Source organism: Gymnodraco acuticeps, unplaced genomic scaffold, assembly GCF_902827175.1.
Source record: "Gymnodraco acuticeps unplaced genomic scaffold, fGymAcu1.1, whole genome shotgun sequence".
Lineage (NCBI taxonomy): Eukaryota > Metazoa > Chordata > Actinopteri > Perciformes > Bathydraconidae > Gymnodraco > Gymnodraco acuticeps.
The window spans coordinates 486,122-508,313 of NW_022991575.1; the positions used below are offsets into that span (position 1 = coordinate 486,122).

General features: G+C 42.1%; 1 protein-coding gene across 2 annotated transcripts in view; it reads right to left on the bottom strand.

The window, feature by feature from the left end:
* The window catches only part of crtc3 (CREB regulated transcription coactivator 3), a 60,136-nt gene that overhangs the window by 22,838 nt on the left and 15,106 nt on the right, over window positions 1-22,192 (bottom strand). For both annotated transcript variants that reach the window (XM_034197526.1, XM_034197525.1), the window contains exons 2-4: window positions 19,780-19,887; window positions 17,415-17,543; window positions 9,314-9,375 (exon numbers count right to left, since the gene is read on the bottom strand). In XM_034197526.1, the coding sequence (XP_034053417.1) occupies window positions 9,314-9,375; window positions 17,415-17,543; window positions 19,780-19,887 (299 nt within the window). The remainder of the gene's footprint in view (window positions 1-9,313; window positions 9,376-17,414; window positions 17,544-19,779; window positions 19,888-22,192) is intronic.

A 22,192-nucleotide genomic window follows, 5' to 3' on the forward strand; every position in this document is an offset into this window, starting at 1 on the left:
AGCCACCACTGTCGGAGACATGTCCTCCGTAGTGTGCCAGTCAAGCCAGGGGAGCTGTTTGGGGCAGCTGCCCCGGAGGCACTGGAGCGTGCTGCCCAAGCTAGGCAGACCAGGCAGCAGATCTCGGGTCTTCAGAGGCCTGTGCCCACTCCCAGAAGGCCCAGGGGCCCCTCTAGCAGCCGCACTCAGCCACCAGCTTACAGCAGCTTGCCAGGCTGGGCAAGATGGTGCCTTACATTTAATTTCTCCGGCTCTTGTGCAGACTGACGGCTGGCTCAGCCGTTGTGCCCTTAGGCCTGCCGTCACTGTGCCCCATGCAAATGTGGCTGAAAAGCCTTCACTTGGACGCCAAGTGGCACAGGCACAGAAGAGTCAGGGTGTCTCAGCGGTGCCTCCACTCTCGGTCCCGCTGGAGGGACAGGGCCTATCTTTTAATGGGCGTGCCCAGGGGCACCATCCCATCCCGCCGGGAGACTGTCACTGCAGATGCAGGTCTCTCAGGTTGGGGTGCAGTGTGGCAGGGCAGGACTGTCCAGGGTCAGTGGTCTGCCCAGGAGGGTGCACGCCATGTCAAGGTGCTAGAGCTTCGGGCTGTGCAGCTTGCACTCACGCACTTTTTACCCCAACTGGGGGGCAAGCATGGGCTTGTTCCTTCGGTCAACATGTCCACTGTTGCCCAGACTGCAGTCCCTTCTAGATAGTGGACGTTCTCACTCCACCTTTGAGAGTTTATGTGGCTGCTATTTCTTCCCGACATGTTCGGGTCGACGGCGCCACGGTGGGGTGCCACAGGTCGGTGTCCCTCTTCCTGAGAGGGGCTTTACGGCAGCGTCCCCCTAGCACCCTGAGGGCTCCGGCTTTGGACCTGCCCCTGCTGCTCAATGCCCTATCATCCCCTCCCTTCGAGCCCCTGGCCCAGGTGGGGCTTAAGTGGCTGCCCACGAAGGCAGAATTCCTGCTTGCCATAACCTCAGGAAAGCGAGTTGGGGAGTTGCATGCCCTCTCCATGAGCGATACATGCCTGAGGTGGGACTCCGATGGCTCAGGGGTTGCCCTTTGGGCAAAGGTGGTGTTCCTGCCCAAGGTGCTTCCACAAACCCACTTCAATCAGCCTGTCCACCTGGCCCCCTTTGACATTCAGGAGAACGGCATGTCCGGGTTGCCGTGCCCTGTGGGTGCCCTAAGGGCGTATATTGATGCTACTGCCTGTATATGGCAGTCGGAGCAGCTCTTCGTTTGCCATAGCGGCACTAGAAGAGGTTGTGCTCTCGAAACAGCGGCTACCCCACTGGGTCGTCGATACTATCTCATATGCCTATGGGGCCAGTGGCCGCCCCCCTGCCATCAGGGAGCATCTCAACATCTTGGGCTGATTTGAGAGGGGTGCCCCTGGAGACAATCTGCGCCGCGGCGTCGTGGGCGTCTTCTGGCACATTCTCCACGTTTTAATCGGGTTAATGTCGCCACTCCCCATCCTTTGGGCGTGGTCCTTTTGCTACTTCCAGTAGTGAGCAAGGGTTTGGATTCTTCATGACATTGTTGGTATAAGTCATCCAGTGCTTAAAGCACCGACTCTGGCGGTCAGTAGGGACGAAATAGAATGATAGTTACGTCTGTAACTACGGTTCTATGAGTCCCGGATGACCTACAGAGTATCCTGTCACTCAGAATTCTTGTGTGCTCGCGAGAAGATTCTGGGAACTATTGAGAGCTTCATATGAAGTGAATACTTAAAACGAAAGTTAATTATAAATCATATACGAAGTGAATACTTAAAACAAAAGTTAATTATAAATCATATATGATCAATTATATTCTTGTATGAACCCATAATGAGAATGCTTCATATTTTAGGTTTTTCTATATTTACAGCATAAACAAAACAAAGTGGTTTGTTTAGGTTGAGTGTGTAAGGTCTATGATTTATGGGTGTCTCTGATAAGAGAGTAGGCCGTTTTTTCCCTCTCCTGTGACAGCAGTTCACAGGGAGGGGGGCTCCTTACTGAAGGAGAAAAACATTGAGGCGTCAAAAAGTTGGTTATGATAGCCATAGAACATGTCGGGTCATGTCCAGCCTTGTACATTAGAGGCCATGGCCAGTTTTCCACAAATTGGGTGTAGAGGAGGAGTTTGTTTTTTTGGGGTTTCGATCCAGTTTTTTGAGCATAAAGAGACTGGTTTTTTGAGAGAGCGCGAGAGAGAGGGGGGTTTCCCCTGGTAGACTCTCTCCCGGTAGGCTGTGTCCTTCAGAGCTGGGTTAATAGCTCTCGGTAAGGTCCTCTCACACGTGGTAAATATCTCTCGAATTTCTTGGTTGTTGGCTGAGTGGAATGATTTGATGAGAGATGTGTTTGTGAATATTATAACCCGCCACCTGTGAGGAATCTTCCTCCGAATTATTGCGGACAGGAATGGGTTTTTGAATGTTAATCCGCCGTCTGTGTCGGAAAAAGTGTATGAATATTATAACCCGCCACCTGTGAGGAATCTTCCTCCGAATTAATTGCGGATAGGAACGGGTTTTTGAATGTTATACCCGCCGTCTGTGTCGAAAAAAAAGGTATGAAACTGATGTGAATTGATTTGGTGAATGAAAAGTTGAATGCGCTTTTTATTGTCACCGGTCATTTTATGAGGAAATACCTCTAAATTCTATCGGGAGATTTTAAAATGTCACAACTGAATTGGGCAGCTGAAATTAAACATTTTGGTAATAAATGTAAGTTTCATATTTGAACATGATCACAGCACAATTTTTTTTAGTATGATTATAATGTTGTAAAGAGAGAAGGTAAAAACCCTGTATTAGTTTGGACCTATTTTTCTTCAAATAAACTGATCCCACCTTTTTGGACTGGGATAACTTAAAAGACAACCTGTGCTCTCCTCTCCTGCTTCAAAGGTAAGACTGCACCCTGCCACTCACACTTAGGTAGGAGCACACTCCATTTACTGATATCAAAATCCTTCGGGATCCCTTAAACAGATTAAAAAAGAGTTGTCTGAATTGAAACAGCAGTTAATTGAACCTGGTTCTTCGGGGGGTTAGGAAGAGGTGAGATCTTGCTGACTTTGGTGGATCTGAGCCAAGCAGCAAACTTACATAGACTCAATAACTTCGGTCAGGTCAATTAGTAGGTCAGAGTAATTTACCGGAATAAATTATCAGGACCTCGCCGACTCTAAACAGAACAGATCCTCTGACGACACCGGCAGATATAGCCGGTGTCACAGGTGACTTTGTTGGTATTGGTACTCGACCTGCGCGCGATGGACAAATACAGTGCTTAAAGCACCGCCTCTGGCGGTCATCCGGGACTCATAGAACCGTAGTTACAGACGTAACTATTGTTTCTACATGTGCAACAAAGTATCTGGCTGTTACTTTTTAAAGTTGAATAATTCCCTTCAATGTCATTATCTTTATCGAAATCATAAAAATCGGAGTACGAGTTTATTAAATATCTCTAGCCATCATACAACAAAAAGGGACGATGAGCACGCTTTCCAACTGCCTAGCGAAAGCCAAGTGGCAGAACAGAAGAAAAAAGAGCATCATGTATCACAGCATAATAACCATTAATACACATAGAATATTAAACATATAACCTCAAATGAAATAATGAAGGCATTGAAAATAGACTATACAGTCACTCTTAAAATGGGTTTAATACATAAAGGAGCAATTATTAACTACAACCTCTGATCCCGTCGCCTTTCAGGTTGTAATAATCCATAATTATGATTGAAAGACTTTCACTTTTGATCGATAATGTATGAAATGATTCCTCTTTCAAATAAAAAAACAAGTTTATATGCAATAAATCCTACCCATTCTAGGTTCAATATATTCAGCCTCACTTGTTCAGGTCTGATCAGTAGCTTAAGGGGGCTGATGTTTGCAAACTTCAGATGTGACTTTATGAGGCTTCTCTACTTGTGCTCTCCAACTATTTTATTTTTCATTTACCATTAGTTACACTATTGTCCCCTGTGGCCACAGTTGCTGTTAATCAGTAGTATTTAAAAACCTTTGAAAAGGCTTTTTATAGCCCGGGACATGATGGATGCCCCAGTAAAACAAGGCTATTATTAAAGTCTGAATAGTTCAACATGGTGCAACATTAAAGCCTGTAGGTCTCCAGTCACACTACAGGGGGCCATGTCGGGCATGGCAGAGTCCTTCTATTCACTGGGATGTTTTATGAGCTGTAGACACACTACAATACCTCCACATGTGTCACAACACCTGGTTTAGCCACTACGCGTGTCTCTGACAGTAGGGTGTAGTGTACTATGCTTATATTTAGATATAAGGAATGCAGACAAGCTGTGGCACTCCACCCATTCAATAAAAAGCCCTCTGACAGATTGACATGTTCATTTAGATTTAGTCTGTTACTGCCATTCATTTTAGTGCTGGTTTATCTCATGTTGAGAATGTGTATTATGTTTAATGAAAACATATGAAACTAAATTAGGATAATGGTGAGTAAGAAGTACATAGCAAGGAGGCTAAGCTTCTTTAAATCAAGTTTAAAAACCTTAGGGCTAGAGAGAAGTTGCTTTTAGTAAACTTCAACAATGGCTTTTTGTCGTAGGCCATCAATAAGACCACCTACTGTATGGGATAAAAGCCCCCGGAGAATAATCACACTGCATTTCCCAAAGAGGACATTTTCAGATTATTCCTTTTGAGAGCATTTATACAGAGCGATCTCCAGGGAGTGTGTTCGGAGCTTTCATCCCGAGAGAGGCTGGTACAGGAATAGCAGGCATTACTGGGTGAATATAAGAGAAAGAGGGCGTGGGAGTCTATCAAAGCTTTGACCCTGAAACAGCTGGTCTCTGAAGGGACACATACTGGGATGTACTTAGGACTGATGCCGGAGGAGCCCAGGAACCACAAATCCCATTTGATAAATTGTCTTCCCAGAGTACAGTAATTTTCTTGGACCCGTCAGATTTCCTTACAAGCTTGTGGATATGAAAAAAAGCAATGGCTTGTTGACACACTGCAGATGGATTAAGTTGGGAAGTCATTACTTATATTTCAGAAAAAAGGGGGAAAAAAATCCAAATCCAGAGGGATGATCAAATCTGTTGACCTGGTCATCTGGTCATCGAGCAGTTAAAAGGCTATGCGAACCGCTCTGTTTGTCTACATTTCTGTCATGCCCAGCGATAACTTAGCACTGACCCACTCCATTCTCAGCTCTGATCTAAACGAGGCTCGTCAGCTTGGCATGACTACTTCATCCAAAAACACAGCAGTAAATATATAATGAATTTGTCATTTCTGTCCGCCCGGATGATTTATTTTTGCCAATCGTCAGTGGTTGAGACGTTGAATTGACAGCAGGAGACTGATCACTGTTTAGGTGATGAAGAACTGAAACAGTTAAAGGTCTCTGTGGCTCCTCTCCAGAGCTGTAATGTAGCTGTAATGTAGTGCAGATGTGCTTGGCGTTGTAAACACTTTCCGCCCCACTCTCCCTCGAGACGGACAAGCTGGGGATCTGCCTTTCAAGAGCTTAACGACCATTTCCATGGATGTTGAGGCACTGACCAGGAAAATGTTTTGTCTTTTTCTCATGTAAAACCGTGTAACAGAACATTTTCTTTAATGGAATTTCCCAGTAGTAGGAAGAAGAACCTCCCTGAGCCAGACTCCAATCCAGTTCCCATTTCAACTCAAACAGAGCATTATGTCTCCTTAAAACCAACATGTTCCGTACATTTCAAGAGAGCTGGTGGTGGTTTGAAGGGAGTTGTGAAGCAGTAATCATGCTCTGGTGTGGACCAAAACAAACGGTCCAACACAGATTGAGAGAGATGGTACCATTTCAAAGCGATCCCTAGGGCGGTCCAATAGCAGTGAGAACATAATCCGACCTAATTGTAGGAAGTGAACTAAACCAGCATAGTTGGCAGCATATCTTGTATGAATAAGTGGATCAACACATTTTTGCCAACCTTGAACCAGAGGCGTTTGTTCCGAACACTTTCAATTTGTGTTTGTTGGGAACACCAAAGCTGTTATACTACAAACATAGAGTATCATGTTGGTTGGTTTGGGTTTTCTTTGCACATTTTTTTATTTTCCACTGCAACATTTCTGACCAAAAAATAAAGACTTTTGTGAGTACATTTCCAGTCTGGGCTTCATAATAAACGACCCTGGGGTTTTTTATTTTTTTTTATTTGGTCCACCTTTAAACAAAACCAAACAGTATCATTTGAATCTAATTCGACTATGCACCCTTAGAGTAAAACACAGATTGTGCAAAAGCAAACTTTTAAGGGGCGGCAGTGGTTTAGTCTGTAGGGGATTGGACTTTGGACCAAAGGGTCGCGGGTTCACGTCCCGATCCGACCAAAAAATACGGAGTGTTGACTTGTACTGGAGAGGAGCCAGTTCACCTCCTGGGCCACTGCCGAAGTGCCCTTGAGCAAGGTACCTAACCCCCAACTGCTCACTGGTGCCGGCTAGACTGGCTGCCTCCGCTCTGACCTCTCAACTGCATGTGCATGTGTGCATATAACTGTGTATTTGTGCATGTTGTAAAAAGTGTGTACTGTATTACCTGTATAAAATCGCATGTGTGTGTACGACAGAGTGGATTAATAAAGGTCCATCTTCTTCTTATTATTATTATATACTGTTCATTCAGTTATTTCCACTTATACAGCCTACATTTCAAGGAACCTCTTGCTAAATACTCCGAATGAAATACTATCAATAATGATAACATTTGTGAAATTACGAGGTTACATTGGAAACATGACCCGACAAGTGACGTAATCTTGGTTCCACAAATTTGATAAAAGTTTCTCAACTGAAAAGTTGAGAGTTCAGCTTGGACCCAGTGGTGTAGCCTGGACATCTGGTCATTTAGAAGCTATCATAATTAAAACAGTTACTACTAATACAATGTGTATGTCAAAATTTCCATCAACATTCTGTTCTGGGTGTAGAATAATGGTGCTGCAATAGTACGGTATTATGGTGCAACACCATTGTTTAATTCTTTAGAGAAAATCCTGGGTTGCCTTTCTATCTGACCTTTCCATTAGAATGTTCTGCAAAACTTTTTCGGGGATATAGTTTGTTTAAAATTAAACTAAACAGTCTACTAACTAGGGTCGGTCGCTTCAAAACATCAATGAAGAAGTGGGGCCTGGCAGACAGTGCTGCATGCGAGTGCGGTGACCCTGAACAGACTGCCGAACATATAATAACCACCTGCCCTTTATATAGACCACCCTCGGAAGCCAGCCTCTTCGACGTAGGACCAGAGATGCGGGCATGGCTACACGACACCGAGTTGGACCTCTGATGTTACACGAAAGAAGAAGAAGATCTAACTGTGATTTCTGTTCTGCTCAGGGATGAGGAACATGTCTTCTGTATGTGCCTGAAGTTCCTTCTTACAAGTTATATCCTTCTACTTTTGTGTAAAAATTATTTGCACCTTCTTGATCCATTTTACTCTTTATTCTCTGGAGCCCAGAGTCTATAAATCACCGATGAGCCATAAAAGTCTAATTCACTTATGACATCCTGCCAGATTCCTCAACTGCAGGAAGGTTTACTAGCCAGATTTTTTTTACATAGCAGCAATAAGCTACTAGAAATAAGAACGCATAGACAAGAGCACCCATGTTTGTCTTGGCAAGAAACATTCAGATCATATCAAAATGTTTTTTCAAAGTAAGCTTGTTACACCTCAAGCTTGGGGTTAATACATATTGTTATCGATATTAAAAAGCACTCCAAAACACAATGTAACTATTTCTTGTGTAAAACTCGCATATGGTAAGATTGGTAGAAGTTAAGCAGTTCTCCAAGCTTTCTGATTCATCTGTTCCGACACAGCCAGTTTTCGCCAGGGGAAAGTAGTTTATCTTTGCCTGCCTTTGACAGTGAATTTGGCCAAAATCTACTGCTGAGGGGGAAATGTATCCGTGTTACACACTGTGACAACAATCTGTTGCAGGTTGGAGCAGGAGGCGATGCTCGGCCTGCAGAGACTTGACAGAGATGATGCCAATCACTAATACAAGGCTATCTGTATGGAATGGTGGACAACAATCAAAGGGAGTGAAATAGTAGAGATAAATGCTTTGCCATTTTACAAGGTTGCATGAAAAATATTATTTTCACAAATCGAAAAAGGCCGGGAGAATTTGATTGTAGTACTGTTATTTTCACAGTGACCACGAATGGGAATCAATAGAAAATAAATGTTAGAATTGCTTTGGTCCATCCCTTTACAGCATATAACAAAAACACAAAGGCAACAAGTACCTTCATGACGGAAAATGTAATTATTCAATAAAAAAAGTAATTGGTTGTTTTCCATATTATGATGTCGAGGTACCATAATGTTCAAACTGTCATTGAGAAACACAATGCGGAACAGAGCCGTGCCGCACAAATAAAACATCTGCATTCATTGCTTTGTGCCACATGGCTGTCCCAGAAACACACCCACTCTGATAACACAACGTTTGTCAGCCAACCTGTTTTGTGTTGTCAACAATGACGACAGGGCGTGGGCTTTATTCATTTCTACAGTACAAGCTGTTGTGGTTCGCTCAACACGGAGCCTGTCGAGTTTGTGTCTGCACTTTGGAAGAAAAGGAGGCAGGGTGACTGGCAGCCGGCCAAAGCCAGCACACTAAACACAAGTGTGGAGAAGGAGCATGAGTGAATGGGGAGGAGCTCGGCTGAGCCTTTTTAACAGAGGGCCATAATTCACCCTCTTGTAAACACTGAAGAAAAGTCGCCTACAATACACTGACTGCTCTACGTACGCACAACCAGATCTGGAAAAATGAAGCTCAAATCAAGGCCAGCTAGCAGTGTAGGATTGTTTCACAGAAGGTACCTTTATTTAATATGTGCTAGGCTGGAGATTCTGGGAAGTTGTGCTGTGACAACATACAATCCCTTAACAGTAGGTTGTCGGCTCTTGGGCATGACCTTTAAAGCAAAAGGCTATCTGTCAAACATCTTTAGGTTGTCTCAGCCTTCCCAGGGCTAGCACAGCACTTGTGCACAAATAATAAAGGTTAAGCCCGTCGCCCTGCCCCAGTTCTGCCCTGGACATTCAGTCATCGATATATACATTTCTGTTTGATCCAGACGGCTGGAGCCTAGATGTAGAAAGACAATACTAGTAGGCACAGAGAGGCTTGATACAGGAAACAGGGTGGCAAAAGGAAACCCTTCCTGTTGTAAAATAATATAATTAGAGGAAGAAGAGAAGACAAATTCAGAAAGCAGTTTAACAGATGTGCCACTCACCTTCTCCAGTTGTTGTCCAGAGGGGGAGACAGGTAGACGGCTCCGTACGGAGAGCTCTCTATGTGGGTTTGAGTTAAGGGAATTATAGGCACAGAAACATGTGATAGTAAGTTCAATTTTATAAAGATCTCAAGTATTGTTATTACATATTACCACCAAAGACGAAATGGAGGACAAATTGAATAAAGCACATTTGCAATAAGACTTGAAACTCTTAAGTATAAAGGCATTTGAGGTCTGATTCTAAATGATAATGTGTTTTAACTACAGTTCTAAGCTCAACTTGACATGAAATCTTAAGAAGGTGAGAGTCCAAGGTGCAAAAAGAAAAGAAAGCATTCATATTGCGAGCACATTCTCATCAAAGCCCCATAACGATGACGGACAAGCGTGAACAATGGAGCTGCCTTTTTCAAATATTTGATGAAACAAAGACAGCATTATTTGATTTACAACAGAATGTAGAAGCAGAGTTCCTGACATTGTCTGAAGAAGGGTAGGACTTCAGAAGGGTAGGGTTTTCATTTGCCGACAATTTTAGTGTTTGCAAGTGTAGCTCCTCTGCTCTGGAAATAGTCTCCTCCCTGGGTGGTTCAGGGAGGGGTGTTTAAAATGGTGACCGATCAACAAAAACGAATAAAAGGTCGCATGTCATGGCCATTTCTACTGATCATAATTCCATTGTTGAGGTATACTAGAATATATTTATATTGTTCAATTTTCCAAACTCACATTGGTTTCTCATACAGCATCTCTGTATAGTATGTGTATTCACTCTCTGTCCTAAACGGCTTGTTGGAGCTCCTGCCCTCCCCCTCCCTGTGAGCCCACTGTGCTCTGATTGGTCAGCTCGCCCACTCTGTTCTGATGAGTCTACCACTATGGTCTACCACCGTTACAGCGGAACATCAGCAATTATGTGTTACAATGGCGTTAGCAACCAGAAAATGACACCAGTAATGACAAACAGATGAGAATGCTGCGTGGGGTCTGGGTGCCGTGTTGCGGGACGTTGCGCAGCTCGCTGCTGCGAGGAGCGGACAGTGTGAGCTGGGTTCATTTCCTGCTTGCTGCGTGGAGACAGCGAGACATCGCGAATGGACGCGGGAAGGGGGGGGGGTGCTGAGGGGGCTGCAGCACCTTCATAACACACAAGGGGACGGGTAATAACCGGAAAAGCATGACATGGGACCTTTAAAGCTTTGAGATTGGGTACCACTGAAGGACAAACACTGTTCTACGCAGCATCTGTTGGGCCTTGGACAACATATTATCAGTAGAAGTGAGACAGAATTACAGAGACTGGAGCCATGCTATCAACAGTTGCACTAATTTGATGATAAGTCCCTTTTAAAATATTATAAACAAATACAATTCAGGTGAAAGTACAGTATTGTTGTCTCTCCAGGCTCAGAGGAGTAACAATCCGGTCAAACTGGTTATGTGGCTGTTTCACATGCTCTTAGCATTCTTCAACAACTCTATTAGTGGGGTCAACCCTTAACTGTATGGAGCACAGAAGTTTTGTGTCGGGTGTGTAAAATTGGGATATAATTCAAACTTCACCCTCGATTTCTTGTCAAATTAAAGCAACACTCAATTTTCTAAATCTGGCACTGTTAAATGAGCCAGAAATTGCTCTACAATTTTGTATTTAAAGAAGTTGCTTTTCTCCCCCTTATTATCAATCAAAATTCTCTTTTTTTCCCCCCCATTTGTGTTTATTTTCCTTCCTTTCTCCGACAAAAGGCTTTTATTAATAATCTAACAAATCAAACTTTTAAAATGTTGTCTAAACACAAGCAGCTGTTTAAGGATTTCGCTTACACAGATTATAATATAATAAAAACGCAATTCAATCAGGATATATATTTAATTACAATTATTAAACAACACTAGGAATCTGACCAGGTTTTCTCTGCGACATAATCTGTGCTATCGATACCTTCTGGTTTGCACAAAAGAATACATTTGTGGCGTTCAAACAGATAAAAAGACATATTTCTGATAGCATTATTTTGTCTTAGTGGAAACTAAGAGCAATGACAGCGGAAGTGGTTAAGAGATGGATTCGGACCATAAAGCTACTGTATATATTATGCAAGACCTCCAAAAATCCGACCACTTATTTGAAATCTCTTTGGACAAGAGCGTCAGCTAAGTGAAATGTAATGTAATGGTATATTTATCGCACAGCCTTGAAATCAGTATTTATAGCTTGGAGCGTGTTTCTGAATCCTCTTATGAATAACGTCAAAGAAGAACCTGTTCTTTACTCCTATTACAATAACAGAGATACATTTCTGATGGCCTTTGATTAGTTTTTAAAGTATCTTCAAGACTCAAAACTAATGGAGGGCAACAAAAGTCTATACAGAAATAAAAAGTCAAAACCAGTTTTTAACCATCTCCCCTTGTTTGTGTTTTTTTAACACTGGCTTTCTTTACCACATAACCCTTGAGCACTTTTGTTGCCGTACGTTTTCTCAAAAGATACAAACACGTGAACAGGACTAAAGTTGGACTTAAAGGGCCATTTCTACTGATCATAATTCCATTATTGAGGTCTACTAGAATATATTTATATTGTGACATTTTTCAAACTCACGTTGGTTTCTCACACAGCGTCTCTGTATATTATGTGTATTCACTCTCTGTCCTAAACGGCTTGTTGGAGCTCCTGCCCCCCCTCCCTGTGAGCCCACTGTACTCCGTTCTGATGAGTCTACTACCGTTACAGCGGAACATCAGTGATTATGTGTTACAATGGCGTTAGCAGTCAGAAAATGACACCAGTAAGGACAACCAGATGAGAATGCTGCGTGGGGTCTGGGTGCCGTGTTGGCGGGACGTTGCGCAGCTCGCTGCTGTGAGGAGCGGACAGTGTGAGCTGGGTTCATTTCCTGCTTGCGGCGTGGGATCTGCGAGACAGCGAGACATCGCGAATGGACGCGGGAAGGGGGGGGGGGTGCTGAGAGGTGCAGCACCCCCATCTGCGAGGCTCCACTAGCCCCCGCATCCCCAAACGCGGCGCACCTACAGTGTAAGCGTGCCACAGTTTCACCACTGCGAGGCTCCACTAGCACCCACCCCCCCCCAGCGCGTCACAGTTTTGCCGCTGAGTGTGTGTGTGTGTGTGTGTGTGTGTGTGTGTGTGTGTGTGTGTGTGTGTGTGTGTGTGTGTGTGTGTGTGTGTGTGTGTGTGTGTGTGTGTGTGGAGCTCCACGGATTGGTCCATTTGGGTATGGGCATGTCATCATACCCAGGAAGAAAAAGAGAAATCTCCAACGAGGCGTTCTGGGGCAGCATAGACAGGTCTTTTCTGTGTTAGAGTTTTACTCACTACAGGGTGTACTGAGCATGACATGGGACCTTTAAGTTATCATCATTCCCTCTGCTGAGATTTTAAAAGACAATGACTCTAGTTAGAGATGTCCACACAAACATACACCTTGTGTCCAAAAGCTGACTGGAAATGTCTGTCTATTTTGACCATAGATTTTGACACAACAATCTCTCCCACCGGTAACCTTTACACCATGTTGACCTGGCGGTCAACATGGTAGAGGAGTGCCTAAACCCACGCTGTTTACATTACAGTGAGTTCTACATTACAACACAAATGCATAATAACCAGGAAATATGTGAGGCAAACCGCAGAGCTTTACATTGCCTCAACTAATTCAAACTGCAGCGCTGATCAATCAGAAACAATCTGAAACAGTCAAGTATGTTTAGAGCTGTGCTATAACGGTTGAACATTCAATTTAAACGGTCAAACATCCCCCTCATGGTAGGTCAGTGGCGTCTATTGTACACATGAGCCCTGGACACATATAACAAACATACATGACTCCATACAAACTGAAGAGGCAAGTTTCATCAGTGAGGAGAGAAAAATAAAAACTAATATGATTATGAAATGCTTTCCTCAAAGTACTCAAGGGTATTGTCCAATAGAATGATGCATTGTTCACATTTTTTTCAGGCCGACCTGTTAACATTGCAAGGGCTCCCTCGACAGAAACTAATGCTAAAGCTAATTTTGTTGCGCTGTTCCAGGGGTGGCCAACCCGCGGCTCTCGAGCCGCATGCGGCTCTTTGCCTAGTTTCATGCGGCTCTTCAGTTCATATCGAATTGTATATGTGTGAGTTTGGGGGAGAGACACTGACTCCTGACTAGTGTTGCACGGTGTACCGATACTTGAAAGGTATACCGCGATACCCTGTCGTTAAAAACGTTACGATTCCTCCGTTTCATTAGTATCGGTACTTTAAGAATGACGGGGGAAAGTACTCCGGTGAGAAAGCGCTGTTTTAATAAGAGCCGTGTGTGTTCAGCGCTCTGCTTCCACTCCCTGCACTGCAGCCGTGCCTGCAGTCCCTCCCTCTCAAGCACGCTCTAAGTCCCTCCCCTCTCTCGTGCACGCGCTAGCTGCCAGAGCATGTGAGAAAACGAGAAGCATGGCTGCAAGTGGGAGTGCAACTGCCGCTGCGCCTCGGCTTGTTGACAAAAAATACGCCAGAAGCTAAATTTGGAAGTAATTTAGCTATATCTCTGACAGTGAGTGCAAGCCTACGGACACCACGAGGCCTGTCTGTAAGAAATGTATTAATTGTATTTAATACGAATTCTTGTCATTTATTGTATTTATTGTTCTCATTGTTTAAAAGTTTGTGTTATGGTTATGATTCTGGTGTGACATAAAGCACAATAATTACATTTAAGACTATTTCCCGTTTTTTAAGAAAAATAATTGGAATCGCAATTCTTGACTTGGTATCGAAACCAAAATGTTGGTATCGTGACAACACTGACAGTTAAACCTGATATTTAGTAGGTCTGTTAAGTATTGAATGCTGATCATTCTGACATAATTTGGCCGGTCAAAGTTGTTTGGGCTCGGATTAAATCGCTCCGTTACTTTGGTCCCGTGTTACTTTCGTCCCGGCTCTCCCTACGTGTGTATGTGTGGTGTCAGGTGTCAGTATGAGAGGATGACAGCGCGTCTAATTTTGATGTGGCCCAACAGCCAATCACAATAATACCTGCAATGCAGTGAACCAATCACCTTTGAGGGGGGGAAACCTATTGTTGATTAAACACTATTCAGTGTTTCCCCTACCATTGTCTTGGAGGGGCACTGCGAGCCGCCAACGGAGCCCCGCGCCCCCCCTGAAATTCAAGGTGTTATATATATACTTAAAAAATATATATATAGCATCAAATTGCAAATAATCTATAACTACTGTCACTTTTCACATTGAACATGTGCTCTTTTATTAAATAAACTAAACGCTTTCATTTTAATTTGTGGGTTTAGTGTTTTTGACCCTAAGAAACACTGATGCATTAATCAATACCAATAATCCACAGCTCCTCTCTCTGCTCCAGAGGATTTTAAAAATATATCCCAATGCCACAAAAATGAATCAGTGACGTGGTTGAAATCTTGTCTCCAGAAAACAAAAAACTGAAACAAGCGGTATCAGTGACTGTGTGTTTGATGTGGCTCTTTGCAGTAACATAGAAAACATGTGGCTCTTAACCTCTGACTGGTTGGCCACCCCTGCGCTGTTCGGATAATGTCCACATATTAAGACCACTTTCATAATTTTAAAATGCAACTGCCAGAAGTAAAAAGCTAATGTTAAGCTACTCACCAAGGCTAAGCTAAAGTCAGCTAATGTTTGGACTGATGAGGTTGAGTAGTCTCATTTATTAACTTGTTAGCAACCGCAATCTTTTATGAAAATAAGTTTTTGTGATTCACCAGTGGCATATTTACTTAAGGACCACAGCTATTAGCTATAATCTGGCATATTACATCTCTTCTCTTTGCTGAGATTAATGTTTTTGTATGCATGGTCCTTCTATAAATAAATACAAATACAAAATACTTACATATTTTCTGATGTAGAACACATCTTAAGAATCTCTTAAGCTTGTATTTACCACAGACCTTATTTCAGGCAACTACCCACAAACTCATTCAAAAAATGTTGACTTTGAGAAAAGGGAAGTGGTAAGAAGCTAACTTATTTCCAGGTGGATGACTCATTCCTGCAACACACTAAAACCGTTACGTTATGCTTGTGTTTCGATTGCTCTCCGTGGAAATATATACACTGGTGTGTCATCACATGCTGAGACACAGGACACACTCCTCATAGGGGGGGGGGGGAGTGCTGGATCAGTGGGCTAAGGGTGTTTCATGTAAAAGCAACACATTGGGTGTGAATCCGGATCGGGAAATGTAATTAGCGGGCTGTGCGATTGCAGGAAATTAAATTAATGTTCTCTTATATTAATATACCGTTCTCTAGATAAAGACCTTTAAAATATACCAAATGTGTCACAGAATAAAATTACTTGTTAATATATACTATTAACATAGGAGAATAGGCACTATAGTGTGGAATATATAAGTGTTCTCAGTTGATTCGTGTATTTTATTTGGCGTTTTCATTTATGTTTTTCAAGGAGCAAGCTCTTTGTGTGATCACCTATAAAGGTATAATAATAGAGACTGTACAGAGTCCAAGAGACCAGGAGCAGCCAAGGATTAGAAGAAATAACGGCCATCGGAGAGAAATGGAGCTGTGGTGTGAGGAGAACCAGTGGAGAACAGGGCAGCTGTCTTGGTGAGTGACCGGCGTTAGCTACAGTTAATGTTAGCTAACGTCGGTCACATCACAACATTGTAAAGCTATCATATATCAGGCTATAACTAAAGTAGTATTGATAATATAGTAACGTTACTGGCAGGACTGTTGATACTGTTCCATAACAGAAACTAATGCGCAAGTATCAGCCGTATCTCGCATTACCTAATGCAACTCCACACTACGGTGCTGTGTACCGGAGGAGAGAGAGAGAGAGGAGCGAAGGGGGAGAGAGATGTAATACGGTTTCCTGATAAACGTTTTGTTTGATAGGCTTCAGCTGTGGAGAGTACTGTATGTGCTGCAGGGAGGTGGATGCACCTCGCACAACGCACCCAGGAACGAAAGCTAGCTCCCGTCCTTTTCCTGTGAGGGAAACTGTGGACTCGATGTCCTGACAGGCTGGAGTTTGTGCAACCTGCACAAACTCCAGCTCACCATGATTACAAATGGTGAAATGCAATTTATAAAAATACCAGCTCACTAAATCACAACCGCTCAAAACAACTACAAACTACTACCGCGGATTGAGCAGAGAAGGAGTCCGAGAAAGTTGCTCCCCCATGTGACGCGTTTGACGTTAAAAAAAAGCTTTCAGCTCTTTTTTTTTAGTAGCAGAACTCAAAACGGCTCCTTTCCCCTCTGAATTCCTGCCCTTATGTCTCGTAAAACATATCAAATCCTGCATTAACTTTTTTAATTGTAATTTTCAGGCAAGGTCAAGCATAAATCTAGTAAAAAACCTGCAAGTTGCTCTTTAAGTGCTCAAATCAACAGCAGTTCCAACCACAAGACACATTTGGAAGTTGTAATTTAAATTTTGAGACAGTATTCCCAAGTTACAGAATGCAATTCATATTCTTATAAAATAAAATATCTGTTAATCAATCTTGGTCGAAATTCAGCCACTGGTTAAGACAAAAAAACAAATGGTAGCAGATTATATTACGCAATCTGGTTTATAAAACTAGTGAAACTGGTAATTAAAAGAGGCATAAGAAAACAGATTGTTCTGTTTTTACTCACTCCAACTCTGGGTATTTTAAAGAGTGTTGCTGAGAGCTAAAGTACCAACACTCCCGCCTATTTTCCTCACCCTGTGTGTTATCCCCATTACAACAATGACACACTCGTGCGGCTGCCTAAAAATCACATCTGCTGCTAAATGCACATGCATACACAACCTGAGAATCTCCCACTGTCAGTGTCCATTAGGCGTATGTAAAGCGCGCTGTCTCTGAGTCACATTTCAAACTAGCATTGTGACTAAGTCAGTTCCTGAGGCTACTGTACAGCTGCCTACACTGGTGAATGGCGTCACGCTTGATACAAACACAAACCGCCATTAAAAAAGAAAAAAAACAATAAAGACCAACAACCCGGAAGCCATAACACCCACATCTCCCACTGTCAGTGATTAAGCTTGGAAGGATATCTGTCGTCCGTGCTTGTCAACGGGTCGGCGATGGGGGGAGTTGATGCGGTTGCGGTCCCGGTGGACCCTCTCCACCAGCCCGTGGTGGCGGGTCCCTCTGACAGAGTCCAATCCTGACGGAAAGCCCCCCTGAAAAGAGAAATCACATGATTTACAGTTCAGTTTACCACAGACAGAGAGGAGTATTGGAAAATAGTTTTGTCAAATGTTATTTAAATCAGTTGTAACTGAATGTTGTCACTTAGTCCAATTTGTTCAAAACCAAAATGTCCTTTGTGTTCATGCCCTTATTAAAGCCTCAGTTGAAGGCCGAAAGCCTTTGTTTCTTATAAAGCTTGTCATGTGAGGACTGCTTCATGGTTTTTTTTTTTTTTTTTGGATCACGCTGGCTCTTCAAACACAAATGTTGAAAAGAGGTGCTGCAGCACAGGCAGTAAGAGGAAAACATTTTGTGACCTCAGAGAACAAGACATTAAGTACTCTACAATCATGAATTGAATATAGGTTATCAAAAGGTTATCATCGGGTGGAATCTAGAAGCCCTTTAGTTTGTTGAGATTTGTTCCCATAACAGAAAGTGAATGGACTCTACAAGTGACACTTCTCTCCCTCCATGTGGGGATTGATTTGTGGTCCTGACCCTGGTGTTGCAATTACTGCTCTACCTCAAAGGGCCATTCTTCAGTATAACAAGGCCACTTTCACCCGGACCCTCTGTGTCCTAGCATAACCCACTCCTCTGAGAGCTGACACAGATACAGGCCCAGGAGCTCCACTGCCTGAAGGAGAGCTGAAAATGACTGCACTGATCTTACATTCCATCTTTTTTTCTAGTGAGCAGCTGAATAATTTAAAGCTCTGAGGAGAGGCTTGTTTGCACTTCTGAAGGTCCAGCAAAGCTCAGAATGGGCGCCTTGAGGATGAGCTAACGGTGCTGCAAGATTCATCATACCATTTCATATGCATTTTTAATAACCTTTTACCTCATAAAAAGGCAAACATTTGCATTATATTAGGTTCAACTCTATAAAAAATAAGAAGGCATTGCTTATTTTGAATCCATAAATATCCAGATCACCAGTTGGCTTTTATTTTGAGAATTAATCTCTACTATTTGATTTAATATTGATAAATGATGATCTGGCTTTAATATAAGAACAATTTATGAATGTTATGATATATAATATATGTATATTATAATTAGATTTTTGAGGCTCAGGGTCCCATGACAAAACCTTCCTTTAATGGGTGCTGTGGTATAAACAGTTTGGGAGCCACTGGACTAGAAAACATTGGAGCTGATGGTAATTGTCCTCAGGCCTTGAAAAACCCTGAATGAGGACCTTGATTTGAATAGATTCTAAAGGGAGACATGGTTTTAAAATAAGAAATATTCAGATTGACTTCAGTGCCTAAAGGAAAGCATTTGAGGACATTAGCACAAAATGAACTGCAATGATTTAATTTCTAGCACCAGCACATCTACAAGGCTTTGTTCAGACTGACAATGTAAGAAAAAAAAGGCGCCTCCTCATTTTTTTTATCGCAATGCTTTGTTGGCACACAGCTGGGGTGCAGATGCAGAGCACTCGGAATTTTTTTCTTAAAAGTAGCAGGTCCACCCCACAAAAAAAGTGTTTAACCTCGCTCCACTTTTCGAGCGCATAGTCCATTACTTCCCCATGTTTTTTTGTTTTATATTTGCAACAAAGGCAAGACAACTGCTATCCTGTGGTCTGAAAGAATCAGAGAGGAACATTAGTGGTGACGCGCTTTCACTCAAAATGACCATTTACTAATTTTTCAACTTGAGGGACACAATTGTGTGCTTTCTGACTCAACGCACCTTAAGAAACCATTGAACACTGATTGGACACAACGTATCACAGTGTTAAATATGAATTCTACAGTAATCACTGCAATAATGGAATAAGCACAAAGCTGATTTACTTCTGGGCTCCCTCGTCTTGAAGTCAATTGTTTTTTAATCACCTGTGGTTAATACAAGATTATGAGATTTTACTTTGAAGTCCTAAAAGCAGCGGTTGCTAACAAGCCAGACAGGAAGTCATGGGAACATCCGGAGTTGGTTTATAGCCTAACGTCAGCTGTTTCTTGAGATTACATTCACTCTTTAACTATTATTAAAGTGGTGTTAATATGTGTAGGTTATTCTGCTAAACAACATGTGTAAATATAATAAATGTGTGTTTGCCATTGATCTTATCTTATGCAATATTCCTAAATCCAATGGAAAAATCCTGTTACTTATTGTTGAGTGAGCCCTTGCGATGCTAACGTCCGAGTTGGCATACAAAAATACGTAAACACTATTGCTCTGTACAAACGCAAAATGAAAACCCACCTGGAATTCAGTGGTGGTGTTGCCAATCTGATTGACGTTAGGCAGAGAGCCATAGTACTGTGCCCGGGACTGAGTCAAGCGAAGCTGCTGGACCTTCTGAAACTGCACCTGTTCGTCACAAAGGGGAAGAAAAAAAAACACAAAAAATTGTTGGATATCTTCAAGTGTAAAGCACATATAACTTCCAGTAAAAAAAAAAACTTACACTTTCATATAGGGCTTTTCTTTTTCACCATTGTCACCGTTTCTCAAATGAGATTCAAAAGTCTCACTGTGATTTCTTTATTTTTTCTATGTATACCTCTTGAAGGCAGCATAAGCAAACTGCATGGAAGGAATTGTGAGACAATAGGCTACTACAGAATTAAAACAGCAACCATAACTCAATCAAACAGACATTCACCTACATTTACACCCGTTTGCAAAAAAAAAACAAGGAATCATATGCTTTCATTAGTAATGCACAAATGCATCCAAAATAACTGACAAAAATGCAGCAATAGTTGCAATCTCTAGTATATGTGCAGGTTGGCATCCAAACCTAGCACACTACCAGGAGATGACACAAAGATATCCTCAGAAATAAAGAAGAAGCTTGTTCTGCCAAGGTAAGCAAAACAGAGCCAATCAGCAGCTGTTATCAGGAAAACAAAAATCCGAGGGTAATTCTTCCTTAGACTGCCCAAATGGCATCATTTGAATTTCAAAGGCTGACCTTGTTTCGACTTTATCAATGGGCTTTACAGCGAACGGACAGAGATCTCTCACAGAGATTATGAACATGACAAGATATAAGGGATGGGCTTAGAAAGAGTGAGGTAAAACTCTATATTTTGGTACAACATGTGTCACTTTACGTGCGGTTACTATGATGAAGTGTCAACTAGGGCTGTACCCGAATATTAGAATATTCGGTCGTTGGCCTACTATTAGGTTTTCAATTTCGTTATTCGGATATTCGTTTTTTATTTAGTTTTTTCTAAATCTATGCTATCAATAAAGGCAAATTGTCACATTCTTATACTATATTTATACTTTTTAATTGCACTGTTAAAATGCGGAAATATATACAATCTCAGCTTGGGTGCCTGACATCGCTTTCAATAGCTAGATCTGATCGATATGGACAAACGCGAGTGAAGTCTAATCTGACTGGAGAGAGAGATCAGCTGCTTCTGACAAGTCGACACGCAGCTCTGCATAATCACCTGCAGCGGTGAGCGGAGAAAAACACACTTCAGGTTAGAAAATCACACTTAGCTATTTTAATTACCTCTCAAACTACCTAAACTAGTTATAGATATGTTTATTTTTACTGTCGGGTCACTCATTACTGTATCCGCGAGCTGCATGATACTGACGGGCTGTCAGGAGAAGGAGAGAGCACTCCGTTTATTATTCCCGTGTTATTTAGTAGGAATGCTGACACAGCATTCCAACTATCTGTTATGCTACGCACAAAATTCTTTATTATTCCGCCGGGTTATTTTGCGCTGCTTCTTCTCCAACATTGAACATCGCAGAAACTCCGTTCAAACATTAAAACGTTCAGCTCGGTCAGGAATCAATGGCTATTACTTTTATCATTCATAACTTTCATAATTCCAGAGATACATCCCATAATACATCCCATTTTTAACATGGAAGTCAATGGAGAAGTCTTCAGACTTCAACAATCTTCATGCAACTGCTAACTGCTCCTTCATACTTTCACTCAGAAGCCTCATTCCAACTTTCAAATGTCACACATCTTTCTGACATTATTCGTGTAACACAACTTTCAAATCTGATTCTCACTTTTACAGATATTAAACATTGTTCAGACCTTCGTAGAGAGGCCTTCTTCAGATTTTACAGTGCGTGATGTCACAGCTAGAGTGGAGATATTTAATTTTGCCTTCATATTTTCTTTTAAACCTGCCATAATTCCCAAACCCTACATTCCTGGGACATAATTTATCATGACAAACGTAGGAAAACATCTCGCAGTTTGAAAGATAAAAAAAAATTAAAGCCAAATAATTAAACAAAATGCCTCTTGAGGGCATGAAGTGACAAAAACGTTCAACATGTCTCCATTAAAACCCATTGCAAATTCAGCCTCACCTTTCTCCACCACCGCAGCCGCACACCTTTAGTTAATCTGCCAAAAAGGCCAAATTATTAACCGAAAGTACACAAAAAGTACATTTCAGATGCTCAAGTTCCTTGACATGCTTCACGCTTTGAAATTTCACCGATATCTGTTACGGTTCTTCAACAAAACGTTCACATGTAACAGGTTTATCTCTCATTCAGAACAATGAAAATGCTTTCCTCTCACTAATCACCATGGAAACCTATGAAGGTATATATGGTGCAAAATGCGAGAGCGTGTAAAACCTGATGTGAGCACTTGCAGAAAAAAATCTGA